The sequence below is a fragment of the Sapajus apella genome, unplaced genomic scaffold, assembly GCF_009761245.1.
Source record: "Sapajus apella isolate SASKATOON/1434 unplaced genomic scaffold, GSC_monkey_1.0 scaffold5, whole genome shotgun sequence".
NCBI classification, from domain to species: domain Eukaryota; kingdom Metazoa; phylum Chordata; class Mammalia; order Primates; family Cebidae; genus Sapajus; species Sapajus apella.
The window spans coordinates 10,347,971-10,375,320 of NW_022436945.1; the positions used below are offsets into that span (position 1 = coordinate 10,347,971).

Here is a 27,350-nt window from a genome sequence, read left to right on the forward strand (position 1 = left end):
CGGTCTTGTATATAGGAGCAGCAGTGTTGCATCTCGGAAGCTTTGAAGAATGCCCATTCCTCACTCTATTCCCCAAACACCTGGAATGAACTCTGTGATTCTCATTTCAGATATAATCTCACAACTGTAATTTGAAAGAGTACAAGTAATTTCTGAGGATTCTTCATGTAGAAATGCTCCTCCTCCCTCAGAACTTGTCTGTCCTGAGTCTATCTGGCATGCTTTTTCCACAGGTCTCTACTCTCTTGTCACATCCTCCAATCACTGGATACAGCAGCTGTCTGCTCGCTGGCCTTGTTTTTACCTGTTTTCATTGCATTTAGCACCATGCAGAGATATCTGTGATCTAGAAAATACTATAAGAAAAAGTATTGTTTAAATCTAATAATTACAAAATTTCTTGAAAAAGACCTATAACATAGACAGTAGAGTTATAAACATTTTATTTTGCTTTTATTTTTTCTTTTTGAAATACAAAATGTGCACATTGAGTTTACACGAACACGCGATGGCAAATTTCAGTGTACAGGTATTGTACTACTCTTAATTTCTACACTGGTGATAGCAGGGCAGCTTTCAACATCCTATCTCTACACCAGAATAGATACCTGATTATTGTTGCAAAGACAGTGGCAAATTTCCTCCTTCTGTAGCCTCTTGGTCTCTGTGATATTTCTACAAAACAGGGAAGATGTGTGTGTCTTTAGTAATGTGGCAACTTTATAGTTTTGGTTAAGATCATTAAAAATAATCTGAATTGTTGGAATTTTATGATGAGCTAAATCATACTGTAATCTGGATTAGTTGTTGAGAACTTTTTATTTTCTACTAAATCTTGGTAGTAATTCTCAGTGTAATGGAATCACTGGTGCTTTCAAATGAATTTTGCTTACTGCTGGTTCCTAGTAGACAATGGGGGTAGTCAAGGTTTCTTTGTCCCTGAATGGCTTGTAATATAAACATGCTGTAAGGAAGTCGGGGAAAGAGGACAGATTTGGCCTTGCTGTTAGGAGTACTTGTTATTAAGCATTACTATATACTGGCGGATAGAGATCCTGACCCTTTGCATACGTCTGGAAACATCCTTGTTTTGTTTGATGCCTTCTTGACCTTCCACTTGATACAATAGAAAACAGCCTATAAGATTGAACAAATCCAAAATTATTATATAGGCCTTGGCTGTAATATATTATGCAAAATTAATTGCTTATTAAAATAAGTTTTATTAGGCATATGCTATCTGATAATAAACTAATTGTTAAATGTTATTTTAAAATTCCAGATAAATTAATTTCTAACAGAAGGCAGGAAGGCCATAGAAACTGGAACTGTGTTTTAATTGTCATAATCTTGTTTACTTAAAGTAGGTATATAAATGGAATTACAGCATTCAAACATGAAAATTAATTTCTGGAAATTAAATGCAGATGTCAGTATATTAGAAAACCATTCAAAATCCTAAGACTGAGTACATACAAATGAGTAGCAAAAAACACTGGTATTTTAAAATCACTGATATGTGAAAGCCTCAATAATCCCATGGCTAAGGAATCAATAAAACTATATGCCAGATTGTTACTTTTGAATATTCACAGGGTATGAAATGAGTTAGAACATCCCATGAACTCAGTGGCATTATGTAAAGGATGCAGATTTATAACTGAGAAACTCAAATCTTTTGGGGATTGCTTTATATTAAAACAAAGCTTGTTTGCATAATAGGCTTCAGTGTCAAGCTGAGCAATCTATGCTAAAAGTGGTAGCTCCAACTTTAAGTGTGGTAGAATCGTTCACATTTGTCTGTTGGATTGAGGATCTATTTGACAAGTTAAATCACATTTTCAAAGAGCTGCATGGAGCGCATTATGTTTTCATCCTGTAAGGGAGAAACATAGAGCGATTAAATTCAGCCTATCTTCAAGGGAAAGTATACCATTTGCTCTTAAGTATTGCCTCCCACCATCCACCTAGGCCAAAAGCTCAAATAAATATTAAGTGTTTGCAAATGTAAATACCATCGTATCTATTTTCCACATAGATCACTATGAAGGAGGACCCATATTATATATTGTGGAGTCTACTGACCAGGCATTAAACCACTTTAACTCTTACTTGGTATTTAGAGGATATTTCTCAAATGATAATGCCAAAAAGGAAACTACAGAGGCGCAAAGGTAAATCAAAGCAATGAAAATTTTGGCATTCTACATAGATCACAGGTCAAATCACAGAGATTTTTATACAGGTACAAGGAAGAGTGAGTGAGTGAGTGAGTGAGTGTGAGTGTGTGTGTGTGTGTGTGTGTGTGTGTGAGATGAGCCAGCAGTTCATGAAGATTGGGTGCTGGAGCATAGGAGGCGGATTAAGAGGGAACATGTTTGCAGTAATTACCTCTCTTTCTGTTTGCTAGTGATGGCTAAACCTGTGTGGCCTGAAGGAGCCTTTTAAAATGAATGGTCTCAATTACAGAGAAAGGATTGGGGAGCAGAAACCACTGCCCAGTGGCTGTGTTCAGTTGAGCATATTCTTTGAAATGAGTTAGGGGACAGAGCACTTGTCAGTTGCATGTGAATAGCACTTACTGAGCTGTTTATGGTAGTGGTAAATGGTGGCTAAACCAATAATAGCTTCCACTGCTAGAAACCAAGTAACAACATCACCATCAAGCAGCTTAATGTCACCAAATTAATTCTCGAAGACCACCACATTGAAGTCCAAGTTGAGAAATAAGCAAACGTCCAGAAAGGTAAGAACAGCAATTTAAAAATAGAAAATCTTAAGCAAGAATAGATTTGTTTTCATGATTTTTTTTTTTTTTTTTTTTTTTTTTGAGACAGAGTCTCTTCCTGTTGCCCTTTGTTCTAGATTACAGCGACACAATCATGGCTCAAATGGGCTCAAGTGATCCTCCTGCCTCAGTCTCCCAAGTAGCTGAGACTTCAGGCACATGCCACAATGCCCAGCTAATTTAAATTTTTTTTGTAGACCTGGGGTCTTGCTATGTTGCCTACGCTGGTTTCAAAATCCTGGCCTTAAGTTACCTTACTGCGTCAGTGTCCCAAAGTGCTGGGATTACAGGTGTGAGCTACTGTACCAGGCCTTAAAAATTTTTAATTGTTCTACCCACACATCAAGTCAAATAAGTCTAAGTAAGCTAACACTGATTTCTTAGATAATAGGCTACTACTTGCAGTTCTCTTCAGAGAAAATTTTCCACCGTTTATTTTTTGTGACTAAAGACCGTTACTGAGTTCAGCCAAAGTTTCTTGTCTACAACACTAAAACAGTGATTTTTCCCTAAGAAGTCAGATAAAATTTTGGCCTGTTGTGATGCATACTTGGCTATCTAGGAATTCTAATTCTATGGCGATAATGATAGGTAATATATGAGTTATGCTAAGTCTGGGCAAAGAGAAATTCAAATTTCATATGTTTTATCCTCCATGACGAATACTCCCTAAGGAATTTGGGAATCAAAAACACAGTACATGTGCAACTTTTGTATCCCCAAGGCTTCGTACATAGCCTGACTCAGTAGGCACTCTTCAGTGTTGATTATGTCAATTGGTGCTTGTTTTCAGAGTGGTAGCCTTATGTTGCATGTTGTAGAAGTGGTAAACTTAGGCATGTGATCTTTCTGTTTTGCCGTCCATGGTAGCTAGCTGGTAATCCTCAGTTTAGTTGATGTGATAGCTGAAGTGACAGTTCTTATACTTCAATTACTTACTTTTTGGCAGCTTTCAATGAACTCATCTATGGTGACGACCCCGTCTTTATTTTTGTCCATTTTCTATTCAGGAAGAAAACAAAAAATTGTATTTAGACTTATCCCTTAATACCCTCGCACCTGAACCAAATGAGCTGAAGCTGATAAAAAGAAAGCCTAGCTGCTTATTTCACGTGGAGGAACTGTTTCACAGCAGGAACCAGTAGTTTCTTAGAGATAAAAATGTAGGGCCAAACCCTTTTGGGCTGTTCCCTTTTCAATATGGTGTGGTGAAGATTTAGAGTCATTCTGTCCTAGGCAAAATCCTACCTTCTAGATATGACAGAGCTTGGGCAATTTGCTGAAACTTTCACAGCTTTTTTTCTCATCTGTAAAATGAGATTAATGAGGATTTATAGGATTCTTGTAAGAACTGAACAAAAACAAAACATGAGAAAACTTGTGAAACATGAGAAATGTTTAGTGTTGTATCAAGGATTTAGTGAATGTTCAATAAGTGTAGTTATATAAGCATTATAAATTCAAAACTAAAGCTATTAAAAGGATGGTAAATGCTGTTTTGTTTCAGTAAAAATTATTTTCCTTTGCTTTCTTTTGAATCATCGAGCTGCTTGGCAAACATCAGGACTTTACCTCCTACTTTCATTCCCTCTTGACTTCTGTTTTCATTCCTACCTGAAAAAATGTTTCCACATGTTGTCTGGGAGCATCTTCTTTGAGGACAGGATATGTACATTTACCCATCATGTCATATATTGCTTTCATTATGTCAAGCATTTCCTGAAAAGTAAAAGGCACTTGCATGAGGCTGCACATATATATGAAGAAACCAGTCTAAGAAGCTCTGACGGATGTTTCCTACTCAATTTTAAATTTTTGACTGTTTGTTGGATTCTTTGTTAGATGACTGTTTCTTGTCCCAAAGGAAAAGCCAACAGCAGAAGAATCAGAATGTAAGAATTAAATCTGATCTCTTGGTTTCAAAATGATGCAAATTTCCATGTATTTAACATAGGAAAAGAATATGCTGGTTTAATGTTTGGATTTCTATAGACTTTAGGTAGACTATATTTAATTGAATCATTATATATCTTATGTGTTAATTATCATTTTCCATCTGTTGAGAATAAAATATAATGCACACCATATATTGAGAAAAAACACCACTTAGAATTAGTGAAATTAATTGGTAAGTCTCAAAGATCAGTAGGATTTTTGTTGTATTTTTTCTACTATGGCTTTAACTGAAGACATACCTGAAGACTAGTCAAAATATTTTGACCCTGGGAAACACCTTGAAATTTTATTAATTAACTTTTTATCTGAAACAGTCTAATTTTTGCCTTACCATTTTCATTCTTATGAGAATAAAAATAATAACTAACTTAAACATTTAGATTTATTGTTGCACATTTGTTTCACATGAAAGATCTCTTGATTAGGTTGATAATATAGATCTAACGTATATTTACTTTTAAGAGTATTCAATTCTATTATAAATGATAAAGTAATTTGTAAACAAATGAAACCTTTTAAGATGTTTTGAGTACAGTTAAGTAGCAAGTAGTTTGTTAGACACAGTCAGAATTCTTGAGATGTGTTAAACAGAGATAGAAAGGAATTAAAGAACAAGAGATACTTAATATTCCTGAGGTACCTGGGTAATATTCATGGTGTAAAAATATACAAGAAACACTATTTAGGATATGTTCTACGTATGTGAACACTTAATAGTCATGAAGTCTTAATTTGGCACCCATTGTCAACCTATTCTAGCCCCAGGTGTCTTCTGTTCAAGAAACGCAAATGAAACCCATTATTATTGCTTATCAGACTATACTTGTAGCCAGGCACACTTGAACCTGTGTCTGTACAGTAGTGAAAGTTCATGTCATTGGCAAGTGGCCCAGGGCATCTTTTGTCTGTAGGGCCGCTTGCTCAAAGCTCAATTCTGAGGGAGGGTTTTGAGGCAGATAGAGACGGGACATAGGCATACTGAGCATGCCCAGGATTCAGGGATTGTGGTCTTTCAACCCCACTTGCATCCTATCCTGTGTGGTTAACTTCTCCCTTTCCCTTTACTTCTTGCTGTGTTTTAAATTAATAAACTGTGTAATATGAGTATCTCAATTTGGTCTGTGAGCCTTGTTTCCTGGATAATATGCCTCTAAGTGCATTTGGAGACCCCACCATGGCATCAGGTCATTCCACGATCTACATGATTGCAAAATTGCATTTCATTATGGTTCGCATGCTATGGTGAAAAGAAAGGCTGCAGGCTAAATATTGAAACATGGCTTGGATACATTTTCTTTCTAGCTGATTCCAACCATGGTCTTTATTCCATTCACAGTATTTATTAAGATGCCGGCAGGAAACAAGGGTATAATCTTTATGTGTTTATATATTTACTTTGGAGCTTCACCATAAACTATTTCTATTCCAGATTTTTAATTACACATCCTTCTTCCACTACATAAAATATTTTGGATTTCCTGAAGAAAACTATTTTCAAAAATTAATAATTGCAATTGTTTAATATTTTAAAATTAAGAAATGAAAATGGTCCAAATTATAGCTGGGTTGGTGAGGCATCCCTTACCTCTTTAGTGATATAGCCATCTTTATTTATGTCATACAGATTAAATGCCCAATTGAGTTTTTCTTGTACTGTCCCCCGAAGCAAAATGGAAAGACCTTTGATGAAATCCTAAAAAGAAATAAAAATACAATTTCACATGACATTTCTAAAAGAAAAGGCAAAGAAATGATGGAAGCAAGGGCTACAACCCTCTGGATTTTGAACCACTTATTTAGCAAAATGATTGATGTGTTACTGGTTGTCTATTTTTCAGAGTTCTTTGTGGGCATAAATCACTCCTTAGTCTTAACGTTTTTATCTTCTAATTGGAAACTGAGTTAAATCAATGGTAGTACTGGAAATTGTAACAGTGGATCCCCACACAGCAAGAAACTTAAGTATAAGTGGTATTGGCTTTTCACTGCAAGTGCACATGATTTACTAAAAGAATCTAATAGTACAGTCTTAAAAAAAATACAAGTACACACATAACACACTTCAGTGAAAAAAATTTGCTAACAAGAAATGTGGCTGTCCATAAAAGATACAACAATTGTGGTCCTTAATTAGAAATCCAGTTATAATTTACATGGGGACAGTGAGTAAGAGCATGGAGCTGGAGAGGACACATTGCCTGGATTCATTCTCCAGCTATGCCACTGGATGGCCTTGTGTCTTCAGGCAACTTAACATCCCTTTGCCTCAATTCTTATATCTGTAAAATGGACCTATTGTTAGTATCTACCTCTTCACAATTTTCTGAGGATTTAAAAAGAAGCTGCTTGAAATTGACAAATGGGATCTAACTAAAGAGCTTATGCACAGCAAAACAATCATCAGAGTGAACAGGCAACCTACAGAATGGGAGAAAATTTTTGCAATCCATCTGAGAAAGGGCTAATATCCGGAATCTACAAAGAACTTAAACAAATTTACAAGAAAACCATCAAAAAGTGGGCGAAGGATATGAACAGACATTTCTCAAAAGAAGACATCTGTGCAGCCAACAAACATGAAAAAAAGCTCATCACTGATCATCAGAAAAATGCATATCAAAACCACAATGAGATACCATCTCACATCAGTTAGAATGGTGATCATTAAAAAGTCAGGAAAAAACAGATGCTGGAGAGGATGTGGAGAAATAGGAACACTTTTACACTGTTGGTGGGAGTGTAAATTAGTTCAGCCATTGTGGAAGAGAGTGGTGATTCCTCAAGGATCTAGAATTAGAAATACCATTTGACCCAGCAATCCCATTACTGGATATATACCCAAAGGATTATAAATCATTCTACTATAAATACACAAGGACACATATGTTTATTGTGGCACTGTTTACAACAGCTAAGACTTGGAACCAACCCAAATGCCCACCAATGATAGACTGGATAAAGAAAACGTGGCACATAAACACCATGGAATACTATATAGCCATAAAAAGGATGAGTTTATATCCTTTGCAGGGACGTGGATGAATCTGGAAACCATCATTCTCAGGAAACTAACACAAGAACAGAAAACCAAATGCTGCATGTTCTCACTCATAAATGGGAGTTGAAGAGTGAGAACACATGGACATGGGGAAGGATAGCATTAGGAGAAATACCTAATGTAGCTCACAGGTTGAGGGGTGCAGCAAACCACCATGGCATGTGTATACCTATGTAACAAACCTGCATGTTTTACACATTTATCTCAGAATTTAAAGTATAATAACAAATTCAAGCCTTAAAAAAAAAAAAGGCTGCTTATAACAATAAGCAGGACACTGGCAAGGACACTGGCTATGTAAGTTTTTCTTAGTGAATGGAACCCTCCCTTTGTATCCTGGCTAAGCTGGTTTGATTGCATTCCAGACTGGCCAGATTAACTTAATTCATTTAGATTTGTTATTGTTGTTTTGTTTTTGTTGTTTTTTGAGACAGAGTCTCTGTTGCCCAGGCTGGAGTGCAGTGGCACGATCTCGGCATACTGCAACCTCTGCCTCCCAGGTTCAAGCTACTCTTCTGCCTTAGCCTCCTGAGTAGCTGGGACTACAGGTGCTTGCAACCACATCCAGTAATTTTTGTGTATTTAGTAGAGATGGGGTTTCACCATGTTGGCCAGGATGGTCTTGAACTCCTGACCTTGTGATCCGCCCGCCTCAGCCTCCCAGAGTGCTGGGATTACAGGTGTGAGCCACTGCACCTGCTCATATTCGTTGTTATGTACAGCAGGGTTAACATTACAATGTGCTGTATTCAGTTTATAATCCAATTTTAGGTAGGAATGAAAGCAGAGGGAAAATCCAAAAGTCTTCTGGGTGAATTTGCATTATATCTCCCCTTTTCCACATTCCCTCATTCTATAGCTGTATTTCTATTTCAATTTCTCAAGTTGTTTTTTTTTTTGTAATAAGTAACATCCATGTAGTCCAACATTTAAAAATTATAAAGCTGTCTGGTGAAAAACTTTTATTCCCTCCCTGGACCCAGCCACCTGTCCCTTTTCCCCGTAGACAACTGGCATAAATAGGTCATATTTACTTCCAAGGAATTTCTGTGCATATACAAATAAAAGATACATTTGTTTGTTTTACTAACATTTCTATATGTTTTTTCCCACTTAACCATAAATCGGAAACATTTCGAGTTTCCATTGTATATGTAAATGTATCATAGTTTATTTAACCAAATTGTTCTTTTATATTTTTTCTCATTCTTATTCTAGATATTTTAACCTTTCTGTTGCTGTTGTGAATGTGATTTTTTTTGTATCATATATTCTAAATTAGTTGTTTGTATGTATGAAAGCTGTGTTGATTTCTGTATGACAATTTTGTACCCTGCCAATCTGCTGACAACTTAAATTGGTTTTCTCCTGGGTTTTTCATGTGTGCAATAATATTAGCTGCAATAGAGTTATTTTACCTCTCTTTTCTAATTTTTAAATGTTTGCTTTTTTCTAATTGTGTAGCCTAATATCTTTAGGACAGTGTTACCTAATGAAAATGGTAATATTCTCAGTTTTTTCTTGAACTTGAGAATATTTCTATTCTCTTTTAAGCATAATACTTTTATCATGCTAAAGAAATATACAACCATTCCACTTAAGCAAATTTATCAAGAATGGCCATTGGCCTCTTTTGGCAGATATGAAAAAGACAAAAATAAAAATAATTTTTAAATTCATATTGCCAGGGGCCCTGAATAATGCAGCCCAATCAATTTTAAGAAAGAAAAACAAACTTGGAGGACTCACACTACCCAATTTCAAAACTTAGTACAAAGTTACAGTAATCAAAACTGTGTGGTACTGGCATAAAGACAGATGTATAGAACAGTGGAAAAGAATTGAGTCTAGATATAAACCCAGCTGTCTGTGGCCAGTTGATTCTTCAATGATGGTGCCAAGACCATTCAATAACTATGGCAAGGACAGTCTCAACATATGGTGCTGTGGCAACTGGATCACCGATCACCGTACTTAGTCTACTTCCCATTGGCATTCAGTGTAGAATGTCAAGTAAGAGAAAAAGAAGATTCCAGGGAAGGCCACAAAGAATTCCAATATTGGCAGGCATAGAGAAGAGAAGCTGGCAAAGCATCTTGAAAAGTAGTTACTAAAGAAGGGAGTCAGGAGAACTGAGAATTTCCCTAGGAAAGGCTTGTTCATTTTGCTGCTGAGGATGGAAAAATGTTCATTGGACCAGCAACATGGAGGTCACCAGCGAGTAATAGGGAAAGGTCCAGTGGAGTAGAAGGGGCGAAGAGTGATTTTTAATGAGGAGCACTTTGAAAACTGAACGGAAGAATCTAAAAAGAATAAGAGTCCGAAATAGGCTGATGCTCCTGAGAAGTTGTGGAGGATCCAGAACACAGGTAGATGGGCCAATCTGAGAATGAAGTTGATGCAGGAGGACATGGTGTGGATGCCAGTAGCTGCTTTACAGTGGAAAGATGACTGTGTTTTTGTTTAATAGCTTTAGCAAGTGTCAGCTGCTTGGGAGTGAAGAACCTGGTAGAAGAAGTAAGAATTGGAAGTTTGAGGAGAGAGGAGGAGGCTCTGCTACTAGGCAATAAAGTGATGTGCAAATTAGAGAAGGGCAGACTTTCCTCCAATTATTTCCCTGCCATATTTTAGATAATTATTTATTGATGATATATAATGCAGTGTAATGAAAAGGTAATGACAGGCCTTGGAGGTGGTGAGTATACACCTTGCACAACCAGCAGGTGGGCATGACGGCTCATGCCTGTAATCCCAACACTTTGTGTGGCAGAGATGGAAGGGTTGTTTGAGCCCAGGAGTTTGAGAGCAGCCTGGACAACATGGCCAGATCCAATTAACAACAAATTACCTGGGCATGGTGGTGCACATAATTGTCCCGGCTATTTGGGAGGCTTAGATGGGAATTGCTTTAGCCCAGGAGGTTGAGGCTGCAGTGAACTATGATTGCACCACTGTGCTCCAGCCTGGTCAACAGAGCAAGATTCTGTCTCAAACAAAAAACAAAACCTTGGCTTTTTCAGAAGGTATAAAATATTTATTGCAGAACATAGAGCCTTATTCAAGAAGATTGCTGAGCAGTTTTAAAAGGCTAGATGAGGTTGATGGTTATCAATGTAGACCATATATATATATATATATATATATATATTTTGTTAATTCGCAAATTTGTAGTTATGTCATTAATTGGAAGGGGAGCTGCCTACAGGGTCTTTGAAAGCATTCTTAGAGTATTTGTTCTCATAATATGCAACAGAATCACCTGGAGAGCTTGCTAACACACAGATTTCTGGGCCCCACCTCAAGAATTATGATTCATTAGGTTGGATTGGGGCCCCAAAATTTACTTGTTTAACATGTTCCAAGAGGAAGCCTATACTGCTTCCAGGGATCACACTTTGAGAACCTCTGGCCTACAGCGATCATGACTGGCGTTGACCTCACCACCACACAGAACAGCAAAGTAACAATGAGAGTTAGAGATAGCACTTTTAAGTCAAGCGTGGACTTGTTGGCCTACCTAATAGGTCCCAAATTTTCATTTGGTGCTCCATGATGTTCTGTGAGAGCTCACTCTCTGTCTCTGGGTCTAGTGATAGAGCCATGACCTGGGCAAAGTCAGGAAGCACATTTTATCCCTTTGGCCAGACAACTGGATCTGCGGTTGGCATTTGACTAAACCTAGTCCAAGTCTAAGAATGACTCCCCAGACTCAGGCTCTTGCTAGGAACGGTAGGACAGACATGTGCTTCCTTCCTTGCTCAACAGGAGCAATGAGTCATGAAGCCCAGGGGCTGTGGCCTCTTGCAGCCCTAAAAGGTCCCATGCTTAGGTTGCAGCCAGCCCTATCTCTGGGCTTTTTGTTCCTGTGAGCCAATGAAATTATCATATATTTTTTTTCTCACTTAGTGTATCATTTTCTAATACTTGTGAACAAAAGTATCCTAATTCACATGCTGACATCTAATTCACATCTTAAATACTATATATCCTGAAACAATTTACATTAAAAGATAGCTGTGGACTTTAAGCACCTCTCCCTTGTTGTCTTGTGGGATGATATCAGTAAAGAGTTATTCAAAACAGGAATCACTATCTTATTTTGTACAAAAGAAACATAAGAAACTTAATGTGGCTATAAGATTTTTGCTCCATGCTTTTCTGAGTGGTAATTGAAGTTTCTCAAGTAGGAAGTGGCAAACTTAACAACAACTCTTAAAGAGGACTTTGCACAATTACTTTACTTGTAAATATGAAAGGAGGTTATATCTGTTTCCTAATGTACAAAAAATGATAAAGGGGTGGGAAGGTCTGTACCAAATTCTGGTTTCCATTCTCTTATTATCAAGGCAAAAGAAGGGAAAAGGCATAGAGATTTGACTATAATAACCTGGACTTGTTCAGCTGTGGACTCTGTTCATCTGCCAAACCTTTATTGAGTGCCTCAGTGCTGGCCACTATGCCAGGGACGTTAGTCCTCTTGACTCCCCACCTGCCAATCAAAGACTGCTATGGCTTAGAATGATGCATTTGCATGTAGTTACCTTAATGGGTAATGAGATGACCAATGTTGTCATTAATTTGCTTTGTTAGAAAAATCCCCCAGCTGATAACTGCTATAGTTAATATCTAATAAACACTGAGCACATATTTGCTGCCAGGCACAGAGCCAAGCCCTTTACTGACATTTTCCCCTTTTCATTCTTATACTATCTTATGAAGTAGCTTTGGTTGCTGATGTTTTGGAGATATGAACAATGAGGTCACGAGGATTAAGTACTCAGCCCAGGGTCTCAGAGCCACTGGGTGGCAAAATGGAGATTAGATCCGTCGTTATCAAATTCAGGGCCCCTCCTATCATATTTATTCTGCCTTTTAGGTTTAAGCAAATTAAGTGGAAAACTTCCATTACCCTTTATCATAGAATCAGACGCACTCTGTACTGCACCTCTCAGTATGCAATTGCTATTCAAAATGTGTTCATTCCCTAACCATGCCTGTTTTCTAGAGATTTCCCAGGTAGCTAATCAATTTAGAAAAGTAACTGAAACAGCCTAGTTTTAAATTTGACTTTCTTTCAAACTTTATTAATTTAGCCATTAGTCTTCCTTTAAAAGGAAAGGCATTTTACCAACATGCCCGTAATATATAACCATTACAACTAATTTCCCAAATTATAATCAACATTCACTGCAATTACTGGTATTTTACATAAATATTATAAAAGCAATGTTATGCATGGTTCCATATCATTAACACCAGACTAAATTTACATGTAAAATTGGATACAATATGCCCTAGGAAATTGGTGGTATATTACTGCTACGTAAGTAATTTCAAGTAATGGAATCACTAATAGTTTTTGCCTTACTCATCCTCTGGAATCCAACTATAAAAGTTTATATTAGGTGAACTATATTAGGTCAAACTTTTGATTTCTGTATTATAGCTAAATTAAGACTGTGCTGGAATTAAATTTGTACATAAAGTGAAGTAAACACAAATATGACATTATCATGAAATGATCAAAGTTACTATCATGGAGTGACCTAAGCTGCCATTAGCAAAAGAAACATTATGAAGACTGGTACCCAGGATGCTCTTCCCCCAACCATCTCCTCTCCCTCCACTAACTGCTGGTTCTACACCCAGGATAACATGCCTGCTTCATCTTGACTAAGTCTACTCCTTCACCTTAGCTCATTCCTTCTCCACTTTCAGCTTTTATTTTTATCTTCTCAGTGATATTTCTCACTTAAGTTTGGGAGATGGCCCTTTGGGATTTCTGGGCCCAGAATCTTTTTAATTGTGGTACCCAATCTGCATGAGCACGGAGTATGTGTGAGGAGGCTCTTGGCTGCCCCTGTTCATCCTGCCCCTGTAGCGACTGGCTGGATGACATCACAGGAGGCTGCACCCTTCTTTTTCATCTTGACTCCACAAAGCCCTTGCACCCAGATAGCTGCCTGTGCCCATATGAACTTTTCTTTATACATGACAGTTCTGTTGAAATAAATTCTACCAATTCTGTTTTAATTTCTTTCATTCTTCACCTCTAGTACCTTTACAGCAGTTCAGGCTTTCATCAGCTCCTGTCTGGACTCTTGGAATACTCAGCTGCTAATTGCACTCCATGTTGCCAGGAACATAGCTCTGATAAATTAACATCCCTGCCAAAAATTCTGCAAAGACTCCTCACCTCCTACAAGATAGTCCAATCTCCCTAGCATCCTGCCTAAGACATGTCAGGATCTGGCCTGTCTCCTTCCCCAGCCTTCCCTCTTGGCTCTCCAATTGTATATTCTATCTTCCTGATGATTTACTCGTTTTCCCTTGGTTCCCAGGACTGATACACTCTGTCCAGCCTTTGCCCTGCTCTCTGTTGCTTCCCATTCCATCCCAAGCCTTCATTCTCTTAAGGAGACTTAGTCCAGCAATTAGACTTAGTCCATCAATTCCGCTGGGCCGGCTTCTCTGCTACAGCCCCTTCTGTGCAGGTACCATTTCCTTGCTTGCCCCATTCATCCTCTGTTTCCATTTATCAGGACTCTAATCAAAATTTCTGCTCATATTTAAGATGCACCCTTCCCCACTTTCAGAAATAAATGCATCTTCCAAATATATACATATGTGTGTGTGTATATATATATATGTGTGTGTATGTGTGTGTGTGTGTGTGTGTATATATATATATATACACATATATACTATGAATACATATATATGTATATATGGAAAAGAGAAACTGGAATTACAAAGCAAAATATGTATAATGCTGCTTCTGAGACTAATCACAACCAAATCAGAATGTAACAAATAAATGAGGTATATTTTTTTCATACCTTTTTTCTAACAAAAATAAAAGCCTTTACAGCTAAGCAGAGTTCATGTCTTGTTTATCTCTTAATATTTAAATCAATGTACTACAATTTGTGATCTGATGTGTACCATTTAAATATATGAATTACCTATCATATGAAATATATATATTTATATAAATAGCTTATATAAATATATTTATATTTATATAAGCTATGTGAATATCTAGGACATATTTTATTTTACTAGATGCTTATACACAGTAGTTCATGAACAAAATTAAATACTTTTGAGCCAAGTGGGGTGGCATATGCCTGTAATCCCAGCTGCTCAGGAGGCAGGGAATTGCTTGTACTTGTGGCAGAGGTTGCGAGCCAAGATTATGCCACTGCACACCAGCCTTTATGACAGAGCAAGACTCTCTCTCTCTCAAACAAACAACAACAAAAAAATTTTCTCTACAGATCACTTAAAGTTTGTAATTTAAAAAGAGATTTCCTTGTAGAATTGTCAGGCTGGTGAATATAGTATTTTTCTACATTTAATTTCTTGAATTTCTTGTCTGTTTGCTCCACTTACCGAGACTTCCACAAAGGGGCTTTTGACTTTATTATTTTTGTATTTCCACTGCCTACCACAGCTACTGGCCCATAAGAAGGTTTCAGTAACAGTTACTTAAATCATTTGCCTTCTGGGATTTTTCGCATGCATTTGAAGAAATGGACTCTCCTTGTAACAGCCAATTTAAAGTACTAGAAAATAAACTAAACATGGCTTGCAATTTGTACTTCTTTTGAAAGATAATTCTTAGCAATTCCAGGAGAGAAAGGGAATGTCCTTGGGCTTAATTTCCCTGATCAAAAATAAGCATCACCAAACTCACATTTTTTCCCCTAAAAAGACTGAACTCTGAAGTAAAATGATATGAAAATAAGCCAGAGCTTACCTCAAAACTCACAGCTCCATTGTGGTCCGTATCAAATGCATTGAACAGAAAATGTGCATATGTTGTAGAGTCTGAAATAGTGAAAAGGGAATATCATTAAGTCAGTGTTTCCATATCCTACATAAGACTTGGGATAGCAGTCCAAGCTTTCTTTCATCCAGAATTAACTCTGCCGCCTTTAGTTTGTGCTTTCCTCATAACTGCTTACCCTCTTTCTGTAAAGGACTAGAGTTTGAGAGTCACAGAAATGAGCGACCAACACAGAGGCCATTGGTGACAAACATCCTCTATGGGTTTCTGGCTGGCAATGCTGTATTCTTGGGTGATGAGATTAACACTGGGACAGGAAATGGTCCCATAGGTGGGTGTGAAGATTGAGACTTCTCTGGAATTTGCTTAGTGTTTGGCAGAGACCATCTCTAGAAGTAATAAAAATACTACTACTGAGACAAAGATGGGTTGCTGTTATTAGTGTTTCTATTATTATTAGAGCTATTATCATTGTTATGACTCAGATAAGGATATTGGGACTTAGAGAGAGTGAAAAACATGCCCAAAGTCACACAGTGAGTAAGGAGTAAATCTGGGGCATGAACTTAGGTCTTTCTGACTCTGAGAGCCAGCCCAACCCACAGTCAGTACCAGGTCAGCCCAGAGCCAGCAAAGTTGGCTGATGGACTGGGGTCAGTGGTGACTTGAGAAGTTTCTATGCCTGTGTCGGAAGAGGACTGGGTGGTCCTAAATGTTCCTAGTTGTATGAAGTTGCATGAAGTAGGGAGCCCCTACTCTGTCTGGGTCCTGTGTGGGATTCAAGGATCTGGGTAATGATGGACAGGTATGTCTTCAGAAGTCCAGCTTGTCTTCTTAGTTTGCTTCCATCGGGTATTCTTCCTCTCTCATTTTTCCTTCCTTCCTCTCCTCTTTCTCCTTTATCTCCTTAATCTCTGGGCTTTCTGCCACTTCATTTAAAAGTCTGTATTTTTTCCTTATTGTTTTTTGTTCTGAGTGCCTAAGGGCCTCTGTGCTTGACCCTTGATCAAATTCACATGATTATTTTCAATGTTTCATCTCCTGGGCTTTAGCCTTTTATCTTAACCTTTTTTGTGTTAAAAAAAAAAAAAAAAAAAGGTAACCTTTTAGCTCATTGGCTCTCTAGCCTTTTATCTTCTGTTTTAAATCTCATCTATTTCTATTTTATAACTTTTAACCTTTATTGGGTTTTAACTTATCATTGATTCACTTTTTACTTTATGAATTGCTTTTTATAGGCTGTCATGAAGCTAAGTCAGAGTAGCTGGAGTACAGAATTGCCTTCCCCAGATAAGAGAGGTCAGAGGTCATCTAAACTTCCGTCCTGGCTCTCAGGGTCCACAGCCTCCTTACGCGCTGAGTGTCTCAGTGTAGTAATGAACACTACTGAAGCTGCACATTTCATGAGGCAGACTGTGCACTCAGTTTCTCAAAATGACAGCAACATCTTCTCTTATCTCTCCCCTTTTTAATATGCTATGAAGAATTACTCATCTTTTAAACACAGGAGTTACAGTTTTCAATGAACTAATCAAACACCAAAATTGGGTCTAAATAATATGTAAAACTGTTGCATCTGGAGCGGATGTCCATCCAGTATTGATAGGTTGCAGGAAGAAAACCTTTTGCATATGGAGCCAGGGGTTTAATGACCATAAACCTAGTTCTGTTTTTTGGGAACCTCCCTTATAGAGTTATCAAGAATTGGCAGCCTGTTTCAATTTGCAAAGTTGTTTTGCTCTCAACAGTACTTTTTCACACACTTCTTGAACTATAAAGTACCCTATGGAGATGTGAATTGATAGATGGTGTGTTAAACTTACTTTTGGAGGAGGAAAAAAAAGGAGATTTTGCATATTTTATAATGAGCTTCATTAAGCAGGTCTCTAGTTACTCTGTTTTTACAATCAGAGTAAATGCCTTTACCTTAGCAAGCGGTACTCACCATGAAGAATGACTCAAAACAAATGGTGTTTTCTATTTTTTTTTAATTAAGAAAAAGGTAACATGCGTATATGATAATTTCTATTCTCAAGTGGAGTTTTTCTAGCTTAAAGCTTTGACACGTGGGAATTATGCTCTCAAGGTTTACACTAATGTGATACAGAGGACAGACACCCTGTTCTTCTAAATGTGCCTTGGCAATTCTTTTAGAAGTTAAAGCAGCTTCCCAGTGTAGATAATCCATGCAGAGAGGTTTTTTTTTTGTTTTTTTGTTTTTTGGTTTTTTTTTGAGACAAAGTCTCACTCCCTCACCAGGCACCAGGCTGGAGTGCAACGGTGCGACCTCAGCTCACTGCAACCTCCACCTCCTGGGTTCAAGCAATTCTCCTGCCTCAGCCTCCTGAGTAGCTGGGACTACAGGCGTGCGCCATGACGTCCAGCTAATTTTTTTTGTATTTTTAGTAGAGACGGGGTTTCACCATGTTGTCCAGGATGGTTTCAATCTCTTGACCTCATGATCCACCTGCCTCGGCCTCCCAAAGCAGAGAGGTTTTTAGTAATAGCATAGTAGAATCAGACTGCCTGAATTTGAATCTCCAAAGATTAAGTGCACAACCTCAGGCAAGTGGTTTTACCTTTGTGTGGCTCAGTTTCCTCATCTACAAAATAATAAAAATATCAGTATTTACTTCATAGAGATCTTAGAAAGTTTAAATGAGACACTATTTGCAAAGTGTTTAGAAGTAATCCTAGGCACTTATTAAAATTTCAATAAATATTAGCTATTATTATTTCCTAGACAAGCCACTTTTATTTCAATTACCTTAAACACATATGATCAAATCTTTTGCAAATATAATATCTTTCACCTTAAATATAACTTTCTGTTTTTGTAGGATTTCTGTTGTGTGTTTAGGTGACTGGAGTTCTAATTTTATGCAATTTTCTGCTCAATAAAAGACAAGAGAATTAGGTCCTAAAAGCAATGGGCCTTCTGATGGAGTTGAGATTTCTTCTGGCAGGCATTGAAGACAGTGGAAAGTTTTAAAGAAGAGGAATGAAGCTACTTGCTTTGATTGGGTGAGAGGAAGAAGCAAAGGCATAGGAATATCCAGCTAGGCAGAAAACTGGATAAAATGATGAAAAGATAAACTGTCCCCAAAAGCATCTATGATTCTGATTTTACTTGACTGTGTTCTTAAGCACTCAGTAAATATTTGTCAGAAGAGTGAATAACTGACTACTTGGAATCTAGATTTCAGTATAGTCCAGGGCTTAAAAGATATAACAGTGATCTCCCTTCTCTCTCTATAACCTGGTGGTCTTCATGATTACATTTCTTTACATAACAAATACTGAGTTTGTTAAGCTGAGATCGCCTCGGTTTCTTATAATTTTACTTGTAAAGCTGAAAAATAAATGTTGAGATTTTATAGTTGAGCAACAAAATTTACAGAGTCTTAGGATGGGAAGACATTTTGGATATTATTTAGTGTTGTATTTACATTGAACAAAGGTAAAAACAGGTACTTTTACTGACATACTAAGGTCACCTAGTTAGTTCATGGTAGAGTTGCTAATGAAATCAAGATATTCCTATACAATCTCTTAGAAATAAAGGATACTAGAGTAGAAAAAAACCCGAGGATTCTTTTGGTGCGACTCCTACATTTTACAGAGAAACAAACTGAGGCTCAGAAAAGTAAACCACTCGGGGTTACATACCTTGGTTGTGGCAGTCTGTCCACAAACTCTGAACTATCTTAGTCCGAAGTTCTTAACCCAATTATATCCAGAACACAATGAATATACCAACTAACCCTTGAGTTCATTCTTCATAGTACTTGAACAAATATACTTGATTATCATGCCCCAGGTTTGCAGAATGAAATCAGTCTGGTTTATTTCTTTTTCCTATCCCAAACCCCTACTCCCATTCAATTCAAGCACAAAGAATAGAATTAGCTTCATGTATTTGAATATACAATTCATGACATCATCACTATGGTAAGGCAAGTTCATGTGCATGAATACTAGCTTCTGTCAATAAGTCCTCTGTAAATCACCCTGAAAATTGTTAGAAATATTGTCCGAGGAAAAGAAGGATACTCAGTGGGTGATGTCTACAGAACTCATCTGACTCAAGTACCTTCCACAGCAGCTGCTTAATAAATGTTTATTGACAGATTATTCTGACTTGAGCTCATTCATTCATTCATTCATTCAACAGCTATTTATGAGATACCCAGTGTAGTCAACATAAGTGCATTCCTACAATATGAGCAGGAATAGCCTAGGAAACTATATGGGCTTTAAACATGTTTCGTGAGCTAAAAGCTTACATGTGAAATCTCTATTGTATGTGGAGTTTAAAAGTTTTTTTCCTAACCATATAAGCAACAGTACCAACAAGCAGTTTTCTCTCTGCTTGCCTTATAGTAGGCATACTTTATCCCCCGCAAATAAGAGGCTTTTGTTCAATCCAGTTTTTCTGACATCCAGCTCACCAAACAAGTTGTGCTTGATAAACTGCTTCACAAAGCAATAGAGAAAGCTAACAGCCTGACACAATACAAATTACAGAGAGCTCTGTAGATAAGACAAAGCACTTTCCTGGAGGAAATGGTGAGATGTTGTGATTTATGGACCCATCAGTGTTACTGTTCATAATGAGAAAACCTGTTGCATTCAGACCATCATCCTGAATAAATGACTCCGTGGAAGTGTACGGATGGTCATACATGAATTTGCTTGCCATCAGAGATCACATTCTTCCTTAGGACATTTTTCCTTTTCTGGCCTCATATATGAAACAAGTTATATGTATTATGTTATTTTTAAAAATGCAAAACAAATCATAATTCTTTAAAATATTTCATTTCCTTCAGCGATGCCTCACGTGTTCAGATTTATGCATTCAATTAACATGAATAATCAAATAATTTTAAAGAGTGTAATTTTTTCTCAAATCTCTAATCCCTTTGGATTTTGTAATAAGAATCCTTTGCAAAATAGATGTTCTCTCTTTAAGAAGATGTTGTCTAACATGGAAATGGTATTTTTCAAGTAAAGGTAAAATTTTAATGTGGAGTCGTATCCAAGTTTTAATATGTAATAACTTTATTTGAAATGATCAAATAATAACAAAGATTTTCATCTGCATCTGTGCTTTGATATTAATGCCTATTAATATGTTGTTAGGCACTCAGTTATTAAATATAATTTTTCTTTAAAAAATCCATGGGTTTTAAACAATTCAGAAAAATATGAGTTAGTTAATTAATACCTCAAATTAATCTTTCATTAATGTAGACAGTGAACCCATTATCATCCTGGCATCAGGCACTATACCAATACCTGTCTGTGGTCTGTTAGAAGGGCCCTCCTCTCTGCACTGTGGTAATGAGATGGGATGGGAGAGTTGTCATCCAAAGTATATCCAAATTCACTGAAAAACAAGTCTTCCTGTGTTTTCTTAGAATTCTAATTTAATTATTTTGAATGCCATCAAAAACAAAAATCTGTTTTGACAAGTCAGGCACAAAATTGTTTTAAATCACTAAACTACCTAAAACCAAATGGATTAAAACCCAAAAGGAAACCTGACTTTTGTATGAAGCAACTAATACTTAAGTGCTTTATACTTTTCAAAGAGTCTTTTACAGATATTATTCCATTGTACAGTGATAGCCACCATGCAAGGTGGGTGTCATTTGTTCATTCATGCAAAAAGTTATCTATCAGGTGCTATTACTCGTCAGCCACTGTCCCATGACCTGTGGATACAGCAGTAAGCAAAGTGGAGAAATCCTCTTTTCTCTGCAGCTGACATTTGAGTACAGAGAAAGAGAATAAACAACAATAGTACCAGTGAAAGATATATTATTGGATTGTCTTGAGTGCTGAAGAGAGATATAAAGCAGGGGAAGTGGATGGGGAATGTTGAAGGCATTGTAATTTAAGTAGAGTGGTCGCGGCAAGCTTCACTGAGAAGTTGGCATTGGTATAAATGCAGAGATGATGAGATATGGAGATGAATATTTGGGAGAAGAGAATTTCAGGCAGAGGGAACAGCAAGTTCCAAGGCACAGAAGCAGCATCATGGCTGGTGTGCTGGTGGGATGGCAAGGGGACCATTGTGGCCGGGTGGAGTGAGTCGGGTGGGAGAATGGTGGAGGACAAGGCAGACAGGGGACAAGAGACAGTGGCCACCATTTGTAGGCCACTCTGTAGGTTGTGGCTTATGCCTGTGGAATGGTATGGTTTTGAGCAGAGCAGTAACAAGATGTGCTTACATTTTAATGGGATCGATCACTCTGACTCATTTTAAGAGTAGACTAAGGTTGGGGAAGGGGTCATCAGAATCAGAGAAGCCAGTTTGGAGACTACTGTGTTTATTTTGGCAGGAGATGATGGTGGTTCCTTTAAGTGGGAAGTAGTTTAAAAAAAAAAAAAAAAAAGCGTTGGCAAGGTCAATGGCAAAGTCAACTGTGGCCATAATCACAGAGAGAACCAATTGTCCCCTACGTTGAGTAGCCGCCAAAGTTGAAAGGAAGTACTAGATGGTCCCCACCTGACTTGAGGTAAAACCTTCTTCCTGAACTCCAGATTCATGGACTCCACCATCCCATCCCATGACTATCTTTTTCCTCCAAATCTGAATCTTATTTCTCTTTTTTCCTTTCTGTCCTAAGCTATTAATATCTCCTTCTTTACCAGCTCCTTCTCTGTATATAAACGATGTCCAACCTTTTCTATCTTAAAAAATAAAGTATTCTACTGGTATCTACCCAGGCCTATGATCAGTTTCCTCCTCATCGCTTCACTCCTCCAGCAGAGCTTCTTGTAAGTGCTATCTCTATTGGTTGTCGCTGTTCCTTCTCATCCTCCTTTTCACCCCCTCCAATTTGACTTCTGCTTGTGTGCTCCACTCCCTGGTACTTCACCTAGGGCACTTGGGCTGTCCCGATCATGTCCAACAATGACTCCCATGTTGCCACATCCCAAGAGACCTTCTGATCCTTACCTTACTGGACTTGATTGTTTCATTTCTGAACTATCATTCTCTCTTGTGTTTATTTCCATAAACTGTTCATTCTTTGTCTCCTTTGTGGATGCCTTTTCCTTATGGTCCTTGACATGTGTTCTGGAGTTTCATGCTGGCCTCATGGAGCTCACCACTTTTTATAATTCCCCCCCAGTAATCTCATCTACATCAGGGATTTAACCACTACTTCTTGATTAATAATTCTCAAATCTCTGTCTCTTTCTCTGACTTGTCCTCTGAGCCTCAGATTTTCACCAACTTCTCGTTGATTCTAAATCCCCACAGGTACCTCACATGTAACTTGTCCAAAACTGAGATCATTATTCCCTACTCTTCCTGTAATGAGCCACCTGGTGTCTATGGTGGAATCCTGAAAGGTGTCACAAACTCCTCTCTCCACCTCTTTATGCCACAAAAAGTTAATTCATCACTAAATTCTGCCATTTTTGTCATCTAAATATATCTGTAATCTTTCCCCACTTCTCCGTTTCTCCTAAGCATGTCCTTGGTTAAAGACCTTATTGTTTTTCCTCCTGTAGTAATCGTCTAATTAGTCTCCCTGCCTGCAGTATTGCTGACCTCAGGTTAATCTTCCACAGACCTATCAGTGAAATGTATCCCAAACACAAATCTGACTGTAACAGATCCCACTTACCTGTGGCTTTGCATCACCTCAAGGATAAAGTCCCATTTCTTCACATGGCATCCTTGACTCTCTAGGACATTTCACCCTCCATTGTACACTCTCTACCCTAGCCATACCCAAATCCTGGCAGTTGCCTACAAATGCCCACCTTCAGGTCTATGCTCTGATCCTTTGCTTACACCCCATTTGCCTAAAATGTCATGTCCCTACTGCCTTTTAAAGCTGGAAGATGTCATACTCAGAAGTGAATTTCTCCTGAGAGGTATAATGGGAGAGTGAAAGACTATATACTTTGGAAATAGATGAAACTCTCTGCACCTTAGTTTCCACATGTGTATCTATTAAAAAAAAATGAGGATTATATGTAGGGTTGTTGGATGGTGAGGCACACCAGGGTACATATTAGACAGGCACATATTAGATGCTTTCTGAATGGTAACAGCTTCAGCCAAGGTTCAACATCTGTAGAGTCTCTGTATTTCCTCTCTATCCTGAAGCTAATATAATCATGCCAGCACTGTGTCCTCAGAATATGACTTTTTTAACTTCCATAATCACAGTTATACTTGAGGTTGACATTGCCCATCTGCTACACTAGGCTATATCATTCTTTTGGGCAGATAACACATCCTATTCCTCTTATTCCTCCCACATGACTAGCACCTCACACATGGCCAGGCACATTGTAGGCTGTGGGACAGATATGAGTTGGGCATCTGTTAGATGATTGAAAGAAAAACTATAAGGTCTAATGGCAAGAATGTCTTTTCACTCATCACTAACGTGTGTATTATCATTACACTATCCTTGTGTTTTCTTTCCAATTAAAATAATATCTAGGATGTTTTTAATTTTCTCGAATGAGGGAACACAGTGAAGAGTTACTGGAAGAAAGAGTGAACAGCAGAAAATATACTAGGTGAGGCTGCAGAAAATCTAGGTTATAACCCAGATCTGCCACTGAGTCAACATGTGGCCCCGAGCAAACCATTTACCTTCTCCAGGCCCCAGCTTTCATATCTGTAAGTTGAGGATAATTACATTTGTCCCAATTTTGAGAGTTGGGAGAATCAAGTGAGACCTATAATGCATGTGAATGAGCTTTGTGGTATTTTGAGCACCCTCGTAATAGAAAGCACTGTGCATTTGAGGGCCACGGTACTAGGCACACAGTCATACTTGTATTAAACTGAAGAGTAGCCTTTTGGATATTTGATAATTTCTAAGTCGCTGGCTTCTGTGATACATAAAAAATTATATGTACGTGCATGCTGTGCATTATTTTACATAACGATTAAAAATGTAGCATTATGCTATGAAAAATTAAACTAAGCTCAACACTGCAAGCATAATGGTAACTCTGATAGTATGTTAACAAGTCCACATTTGTACTCACCTCCCTGTGGAAAGAACTGCGAGTAAATCTCTTTGAAGGTTTCTTCATTAACAACACCACTGGGGCATTCCTAGGGAAAGTGGCAGAGAAGCAATATGAGCAAAGTGTTCATAAAACCGACTTTTTTGCATTGAAACAGAACTGTTTGCCACGCAAAGCTGCGTCAAGAAAGTTAACCATTCATCCATCATTACAAAAGGAATAAAAAGCACACTATTAACTTATCTTTGTTCCAGTTCTCACAGAAAAAAAAAATGTAGATGTAAATACCTTTGCATTTTCAGTAGGTATGATGTATTCAGAAACATAGTGCTGCTTTTAAGAACATGCATGTTTATCTTCCACATATTTTTATTATAAATAAAGTAAAAGGAAATTGCATTATAGTATGGTCTTTGCTGGATCTTGGTTCTATCCTCTCAAAGTTTTCTGAACCCACATAATCTTCAGTTCAATGGCAAAATGACTCTATTAGCATCTCAGGTGGCTCAAGAAGCTTCAAGCAGGAATAGATACTAATGCTTGTTAACAGGATGACCAGGCATACCCATGACATGCTTTTGTAACAAGTGACCTTGGGTGAGATAGAACCCCGTGATTTTTTTTGAACTTCTGGAGAGGAGAGTCTGCAAAGAAACGGCCTGGCCTAGGCTTAATAGATCCCCACCTTTGTCCCTAGATTAACTTATCAAAGAATGATGGACATTCATCTTGGGAACTATACTGATGTTGGACTATTGACCCGGAGGGGCCGCAGGGCAAGGCTAGCCCTCTGAGGGTGGTTTTGCCATTTTTGCTTAAAAAAAAAAAAGAAACTTTAAAGTGTCAGGAGGGGGCTGCTTTGGTACACAACATAAGGTTTGAGCAAGCAAATTGTAACCGTCTCTGGAATTCCTCCATGTTTTAGAGTTATAAGAAACAGTCTGGTTAAGCATGTGAGGCATAGAGGTCCCCTGAGTGGTGGAGACTAACAATCACATGTTGGTCCAGAATTGAGTCACATGTGAGATATTAACTGTATGGTGATCCTTTGATTTACATGGGGCATTGGTTCCAGGACCACCGTGGATACCAAAATCCACGCACACTCAAGTCCCACACTTGGTACTGCAGAGCCTGCAGATAAGAGAATTTGGTCCTTCCTGGCCTGTGTCTTTGATCCGCATTTGGTTGTGGATGCTGAAGCTATGAATGCAAGGGGGCGACTGTATTTATTGACAAAAATCCACATATAAGTGGACTCACACAGTTCCAACTAGTGTTGTTCAAGAGTCAACTGTACATTGTAAGTGGAAAAGTGATAAGTTATCTTTAGTCCCTTTTAGTAGATTCTCATGAGCAGTCCCATGTGATCGGAGCTCCTGTGACTAGGGCTGTCACAGCACTCCCACGCTACCTAATGTCCACCCAGGACCAAGTTCCATGGGGAAGGATGAATGGTGTGCTAACTCCCCACCAAGCCTGACTTTAGACATGAATATTCTGTGTGCTTTAAATTCAATACTGTTCCCACCATCTTTACCAATCACCTATCGTGGTATTTAAAACTTCGCTTAACTCTTAAAATCATTGTTCCCTCACTAATAAACTGACTTTCTTAATTTGATCTTTCTTTATTCCAGTGAGTCAGTTACTCAACTGTAATGTGCTTCACCTGCAGAATTTTCTATTTTCTCACTTGCTGTTTTGAAAGGCAGGACCTTTGATATATAAACAATGTTAACTACCAGTTTCCATGTGAATTTGTGTTTGCAGAGCTTCTCAATATATTTTTATCCCATTTGTTCATGATAATGAGCTTAGGTAGGCAAAATAGCTCCATTCACAGAGGCAGAACCAGAGGGCTGACTGGCAAAGCACTTGGTTACACGCTAAGCCAGTGGGGAAGCTGCAATGTGGGCTTGGGACTCTCCAGGTCACAACAAGGTTTCGTATTAGATAACCCCTGTGGAAATAACAATGACCTCAAGGACCTAAGAGAATTAGAGCAAAGAAGAAAACAACCAAAAACAAATGAGCAAGCAAGCAAGTGAACTGTGATTGTTGATTTTATGTGTTAACTTGGCTGGGCCATAATGTTCAAGTGTTTAGTCAAGCATCATTCTGGATATTTCTGTAAAGGGTGTTGTTGAGGTTTATTACATTGATGCAAAAGTAATTGCGGTTTTTGCTATTAATTTCAATACATTTAAATTGGTGGACTTTACGTAAAGCAGATTGCCCTCCATAATGTGAGGGGGCCTCACTAAATCAGTTAAAAGCCTGAAGAGAACAAAAACGGACCTTCCCAGAGAAAGAGGGCATTCTTCAGACGTCATCTGTAATATTGGCTTCCCTTGTTCACCAGCAGCCTGCCTTTGGACTTGAAATGTAACTGTTTTCTCAGGCTACAGCTTGCCAGATCCCTCCATTAAATATCAAGCTGGCTAAGCCTCCATAAAGTGTGAGCCAATATCTTAATAAATCTCTTTATATTCACACATCCTATTCTGTTTCTGTGAAGGACCATAATACATAAATGAATTAATAATCAACAACTCTGAAAAGGAAAGAAGGTAGTACACAGCCAGTCTCTCAAACATTCTGACTATCTAGCTGGCACCAGTAGACCAATTTTAAGACTAAACACTTTGCAGTTGGACCCTCTCGCACTTGGAAATTATCATTTATTGGCTATTTAACATCAAGCCATATGCTTGGGATAGTAAGGAGAGAGTAAATGT

The 27,350-nt window shown here is 37.9% G+C and overlaps 1 protein-coding gene across 5 annotated transcripts in view; it reads right to left on the bottom strand.

Annotated features, from left to right (window-relative positions):
* Positions 1 to 436: 436 nt before the first annotated feature.
* The window catches only part of KCNIP4 (potassium voltage-gated channel interacting protein 4), a 1,204,862-nt gene continuing 1,177,948 nt past the window's right edge, over positions 437 to 27,350 (bottom strand). For all 5 annotated transcript variants that reach the window (XM_032271879.1, XM_032271867.1, XM_032271873.1 and 2 more), the window contains 6 exons: positions 24,628 to 24,697; positions 15,565 to 15,635; positions 6,330 to 6,437; positions 4,403 to 4,507; positions 3,728 to 3,790; positions 437 to 1,876 (listed from right to left, as the gene is read on the bottom strand). In XM_032271879.1, the coding sequence (XP_032127770.1) occupies positions 1,829 to 1,876; positions 3,728 to 3,790; positions 4,403 to 4,507; positions 6,330 to 6,437; positions 15,565 to 15,635; positions 24,628 to 24,697 (465 nt within the window). In that variant the 3' untranslated portion in view covers positions 437 to 1,828. The remainder of the gene's footprint in view (positions 1,877 to 3,727; positions 3,791 to 4,402; positions 4,508 to 6,329; positions 6,438 to 15,564; positions 15,636 to 24,627; positions 24,698 to 27,350) is intronic.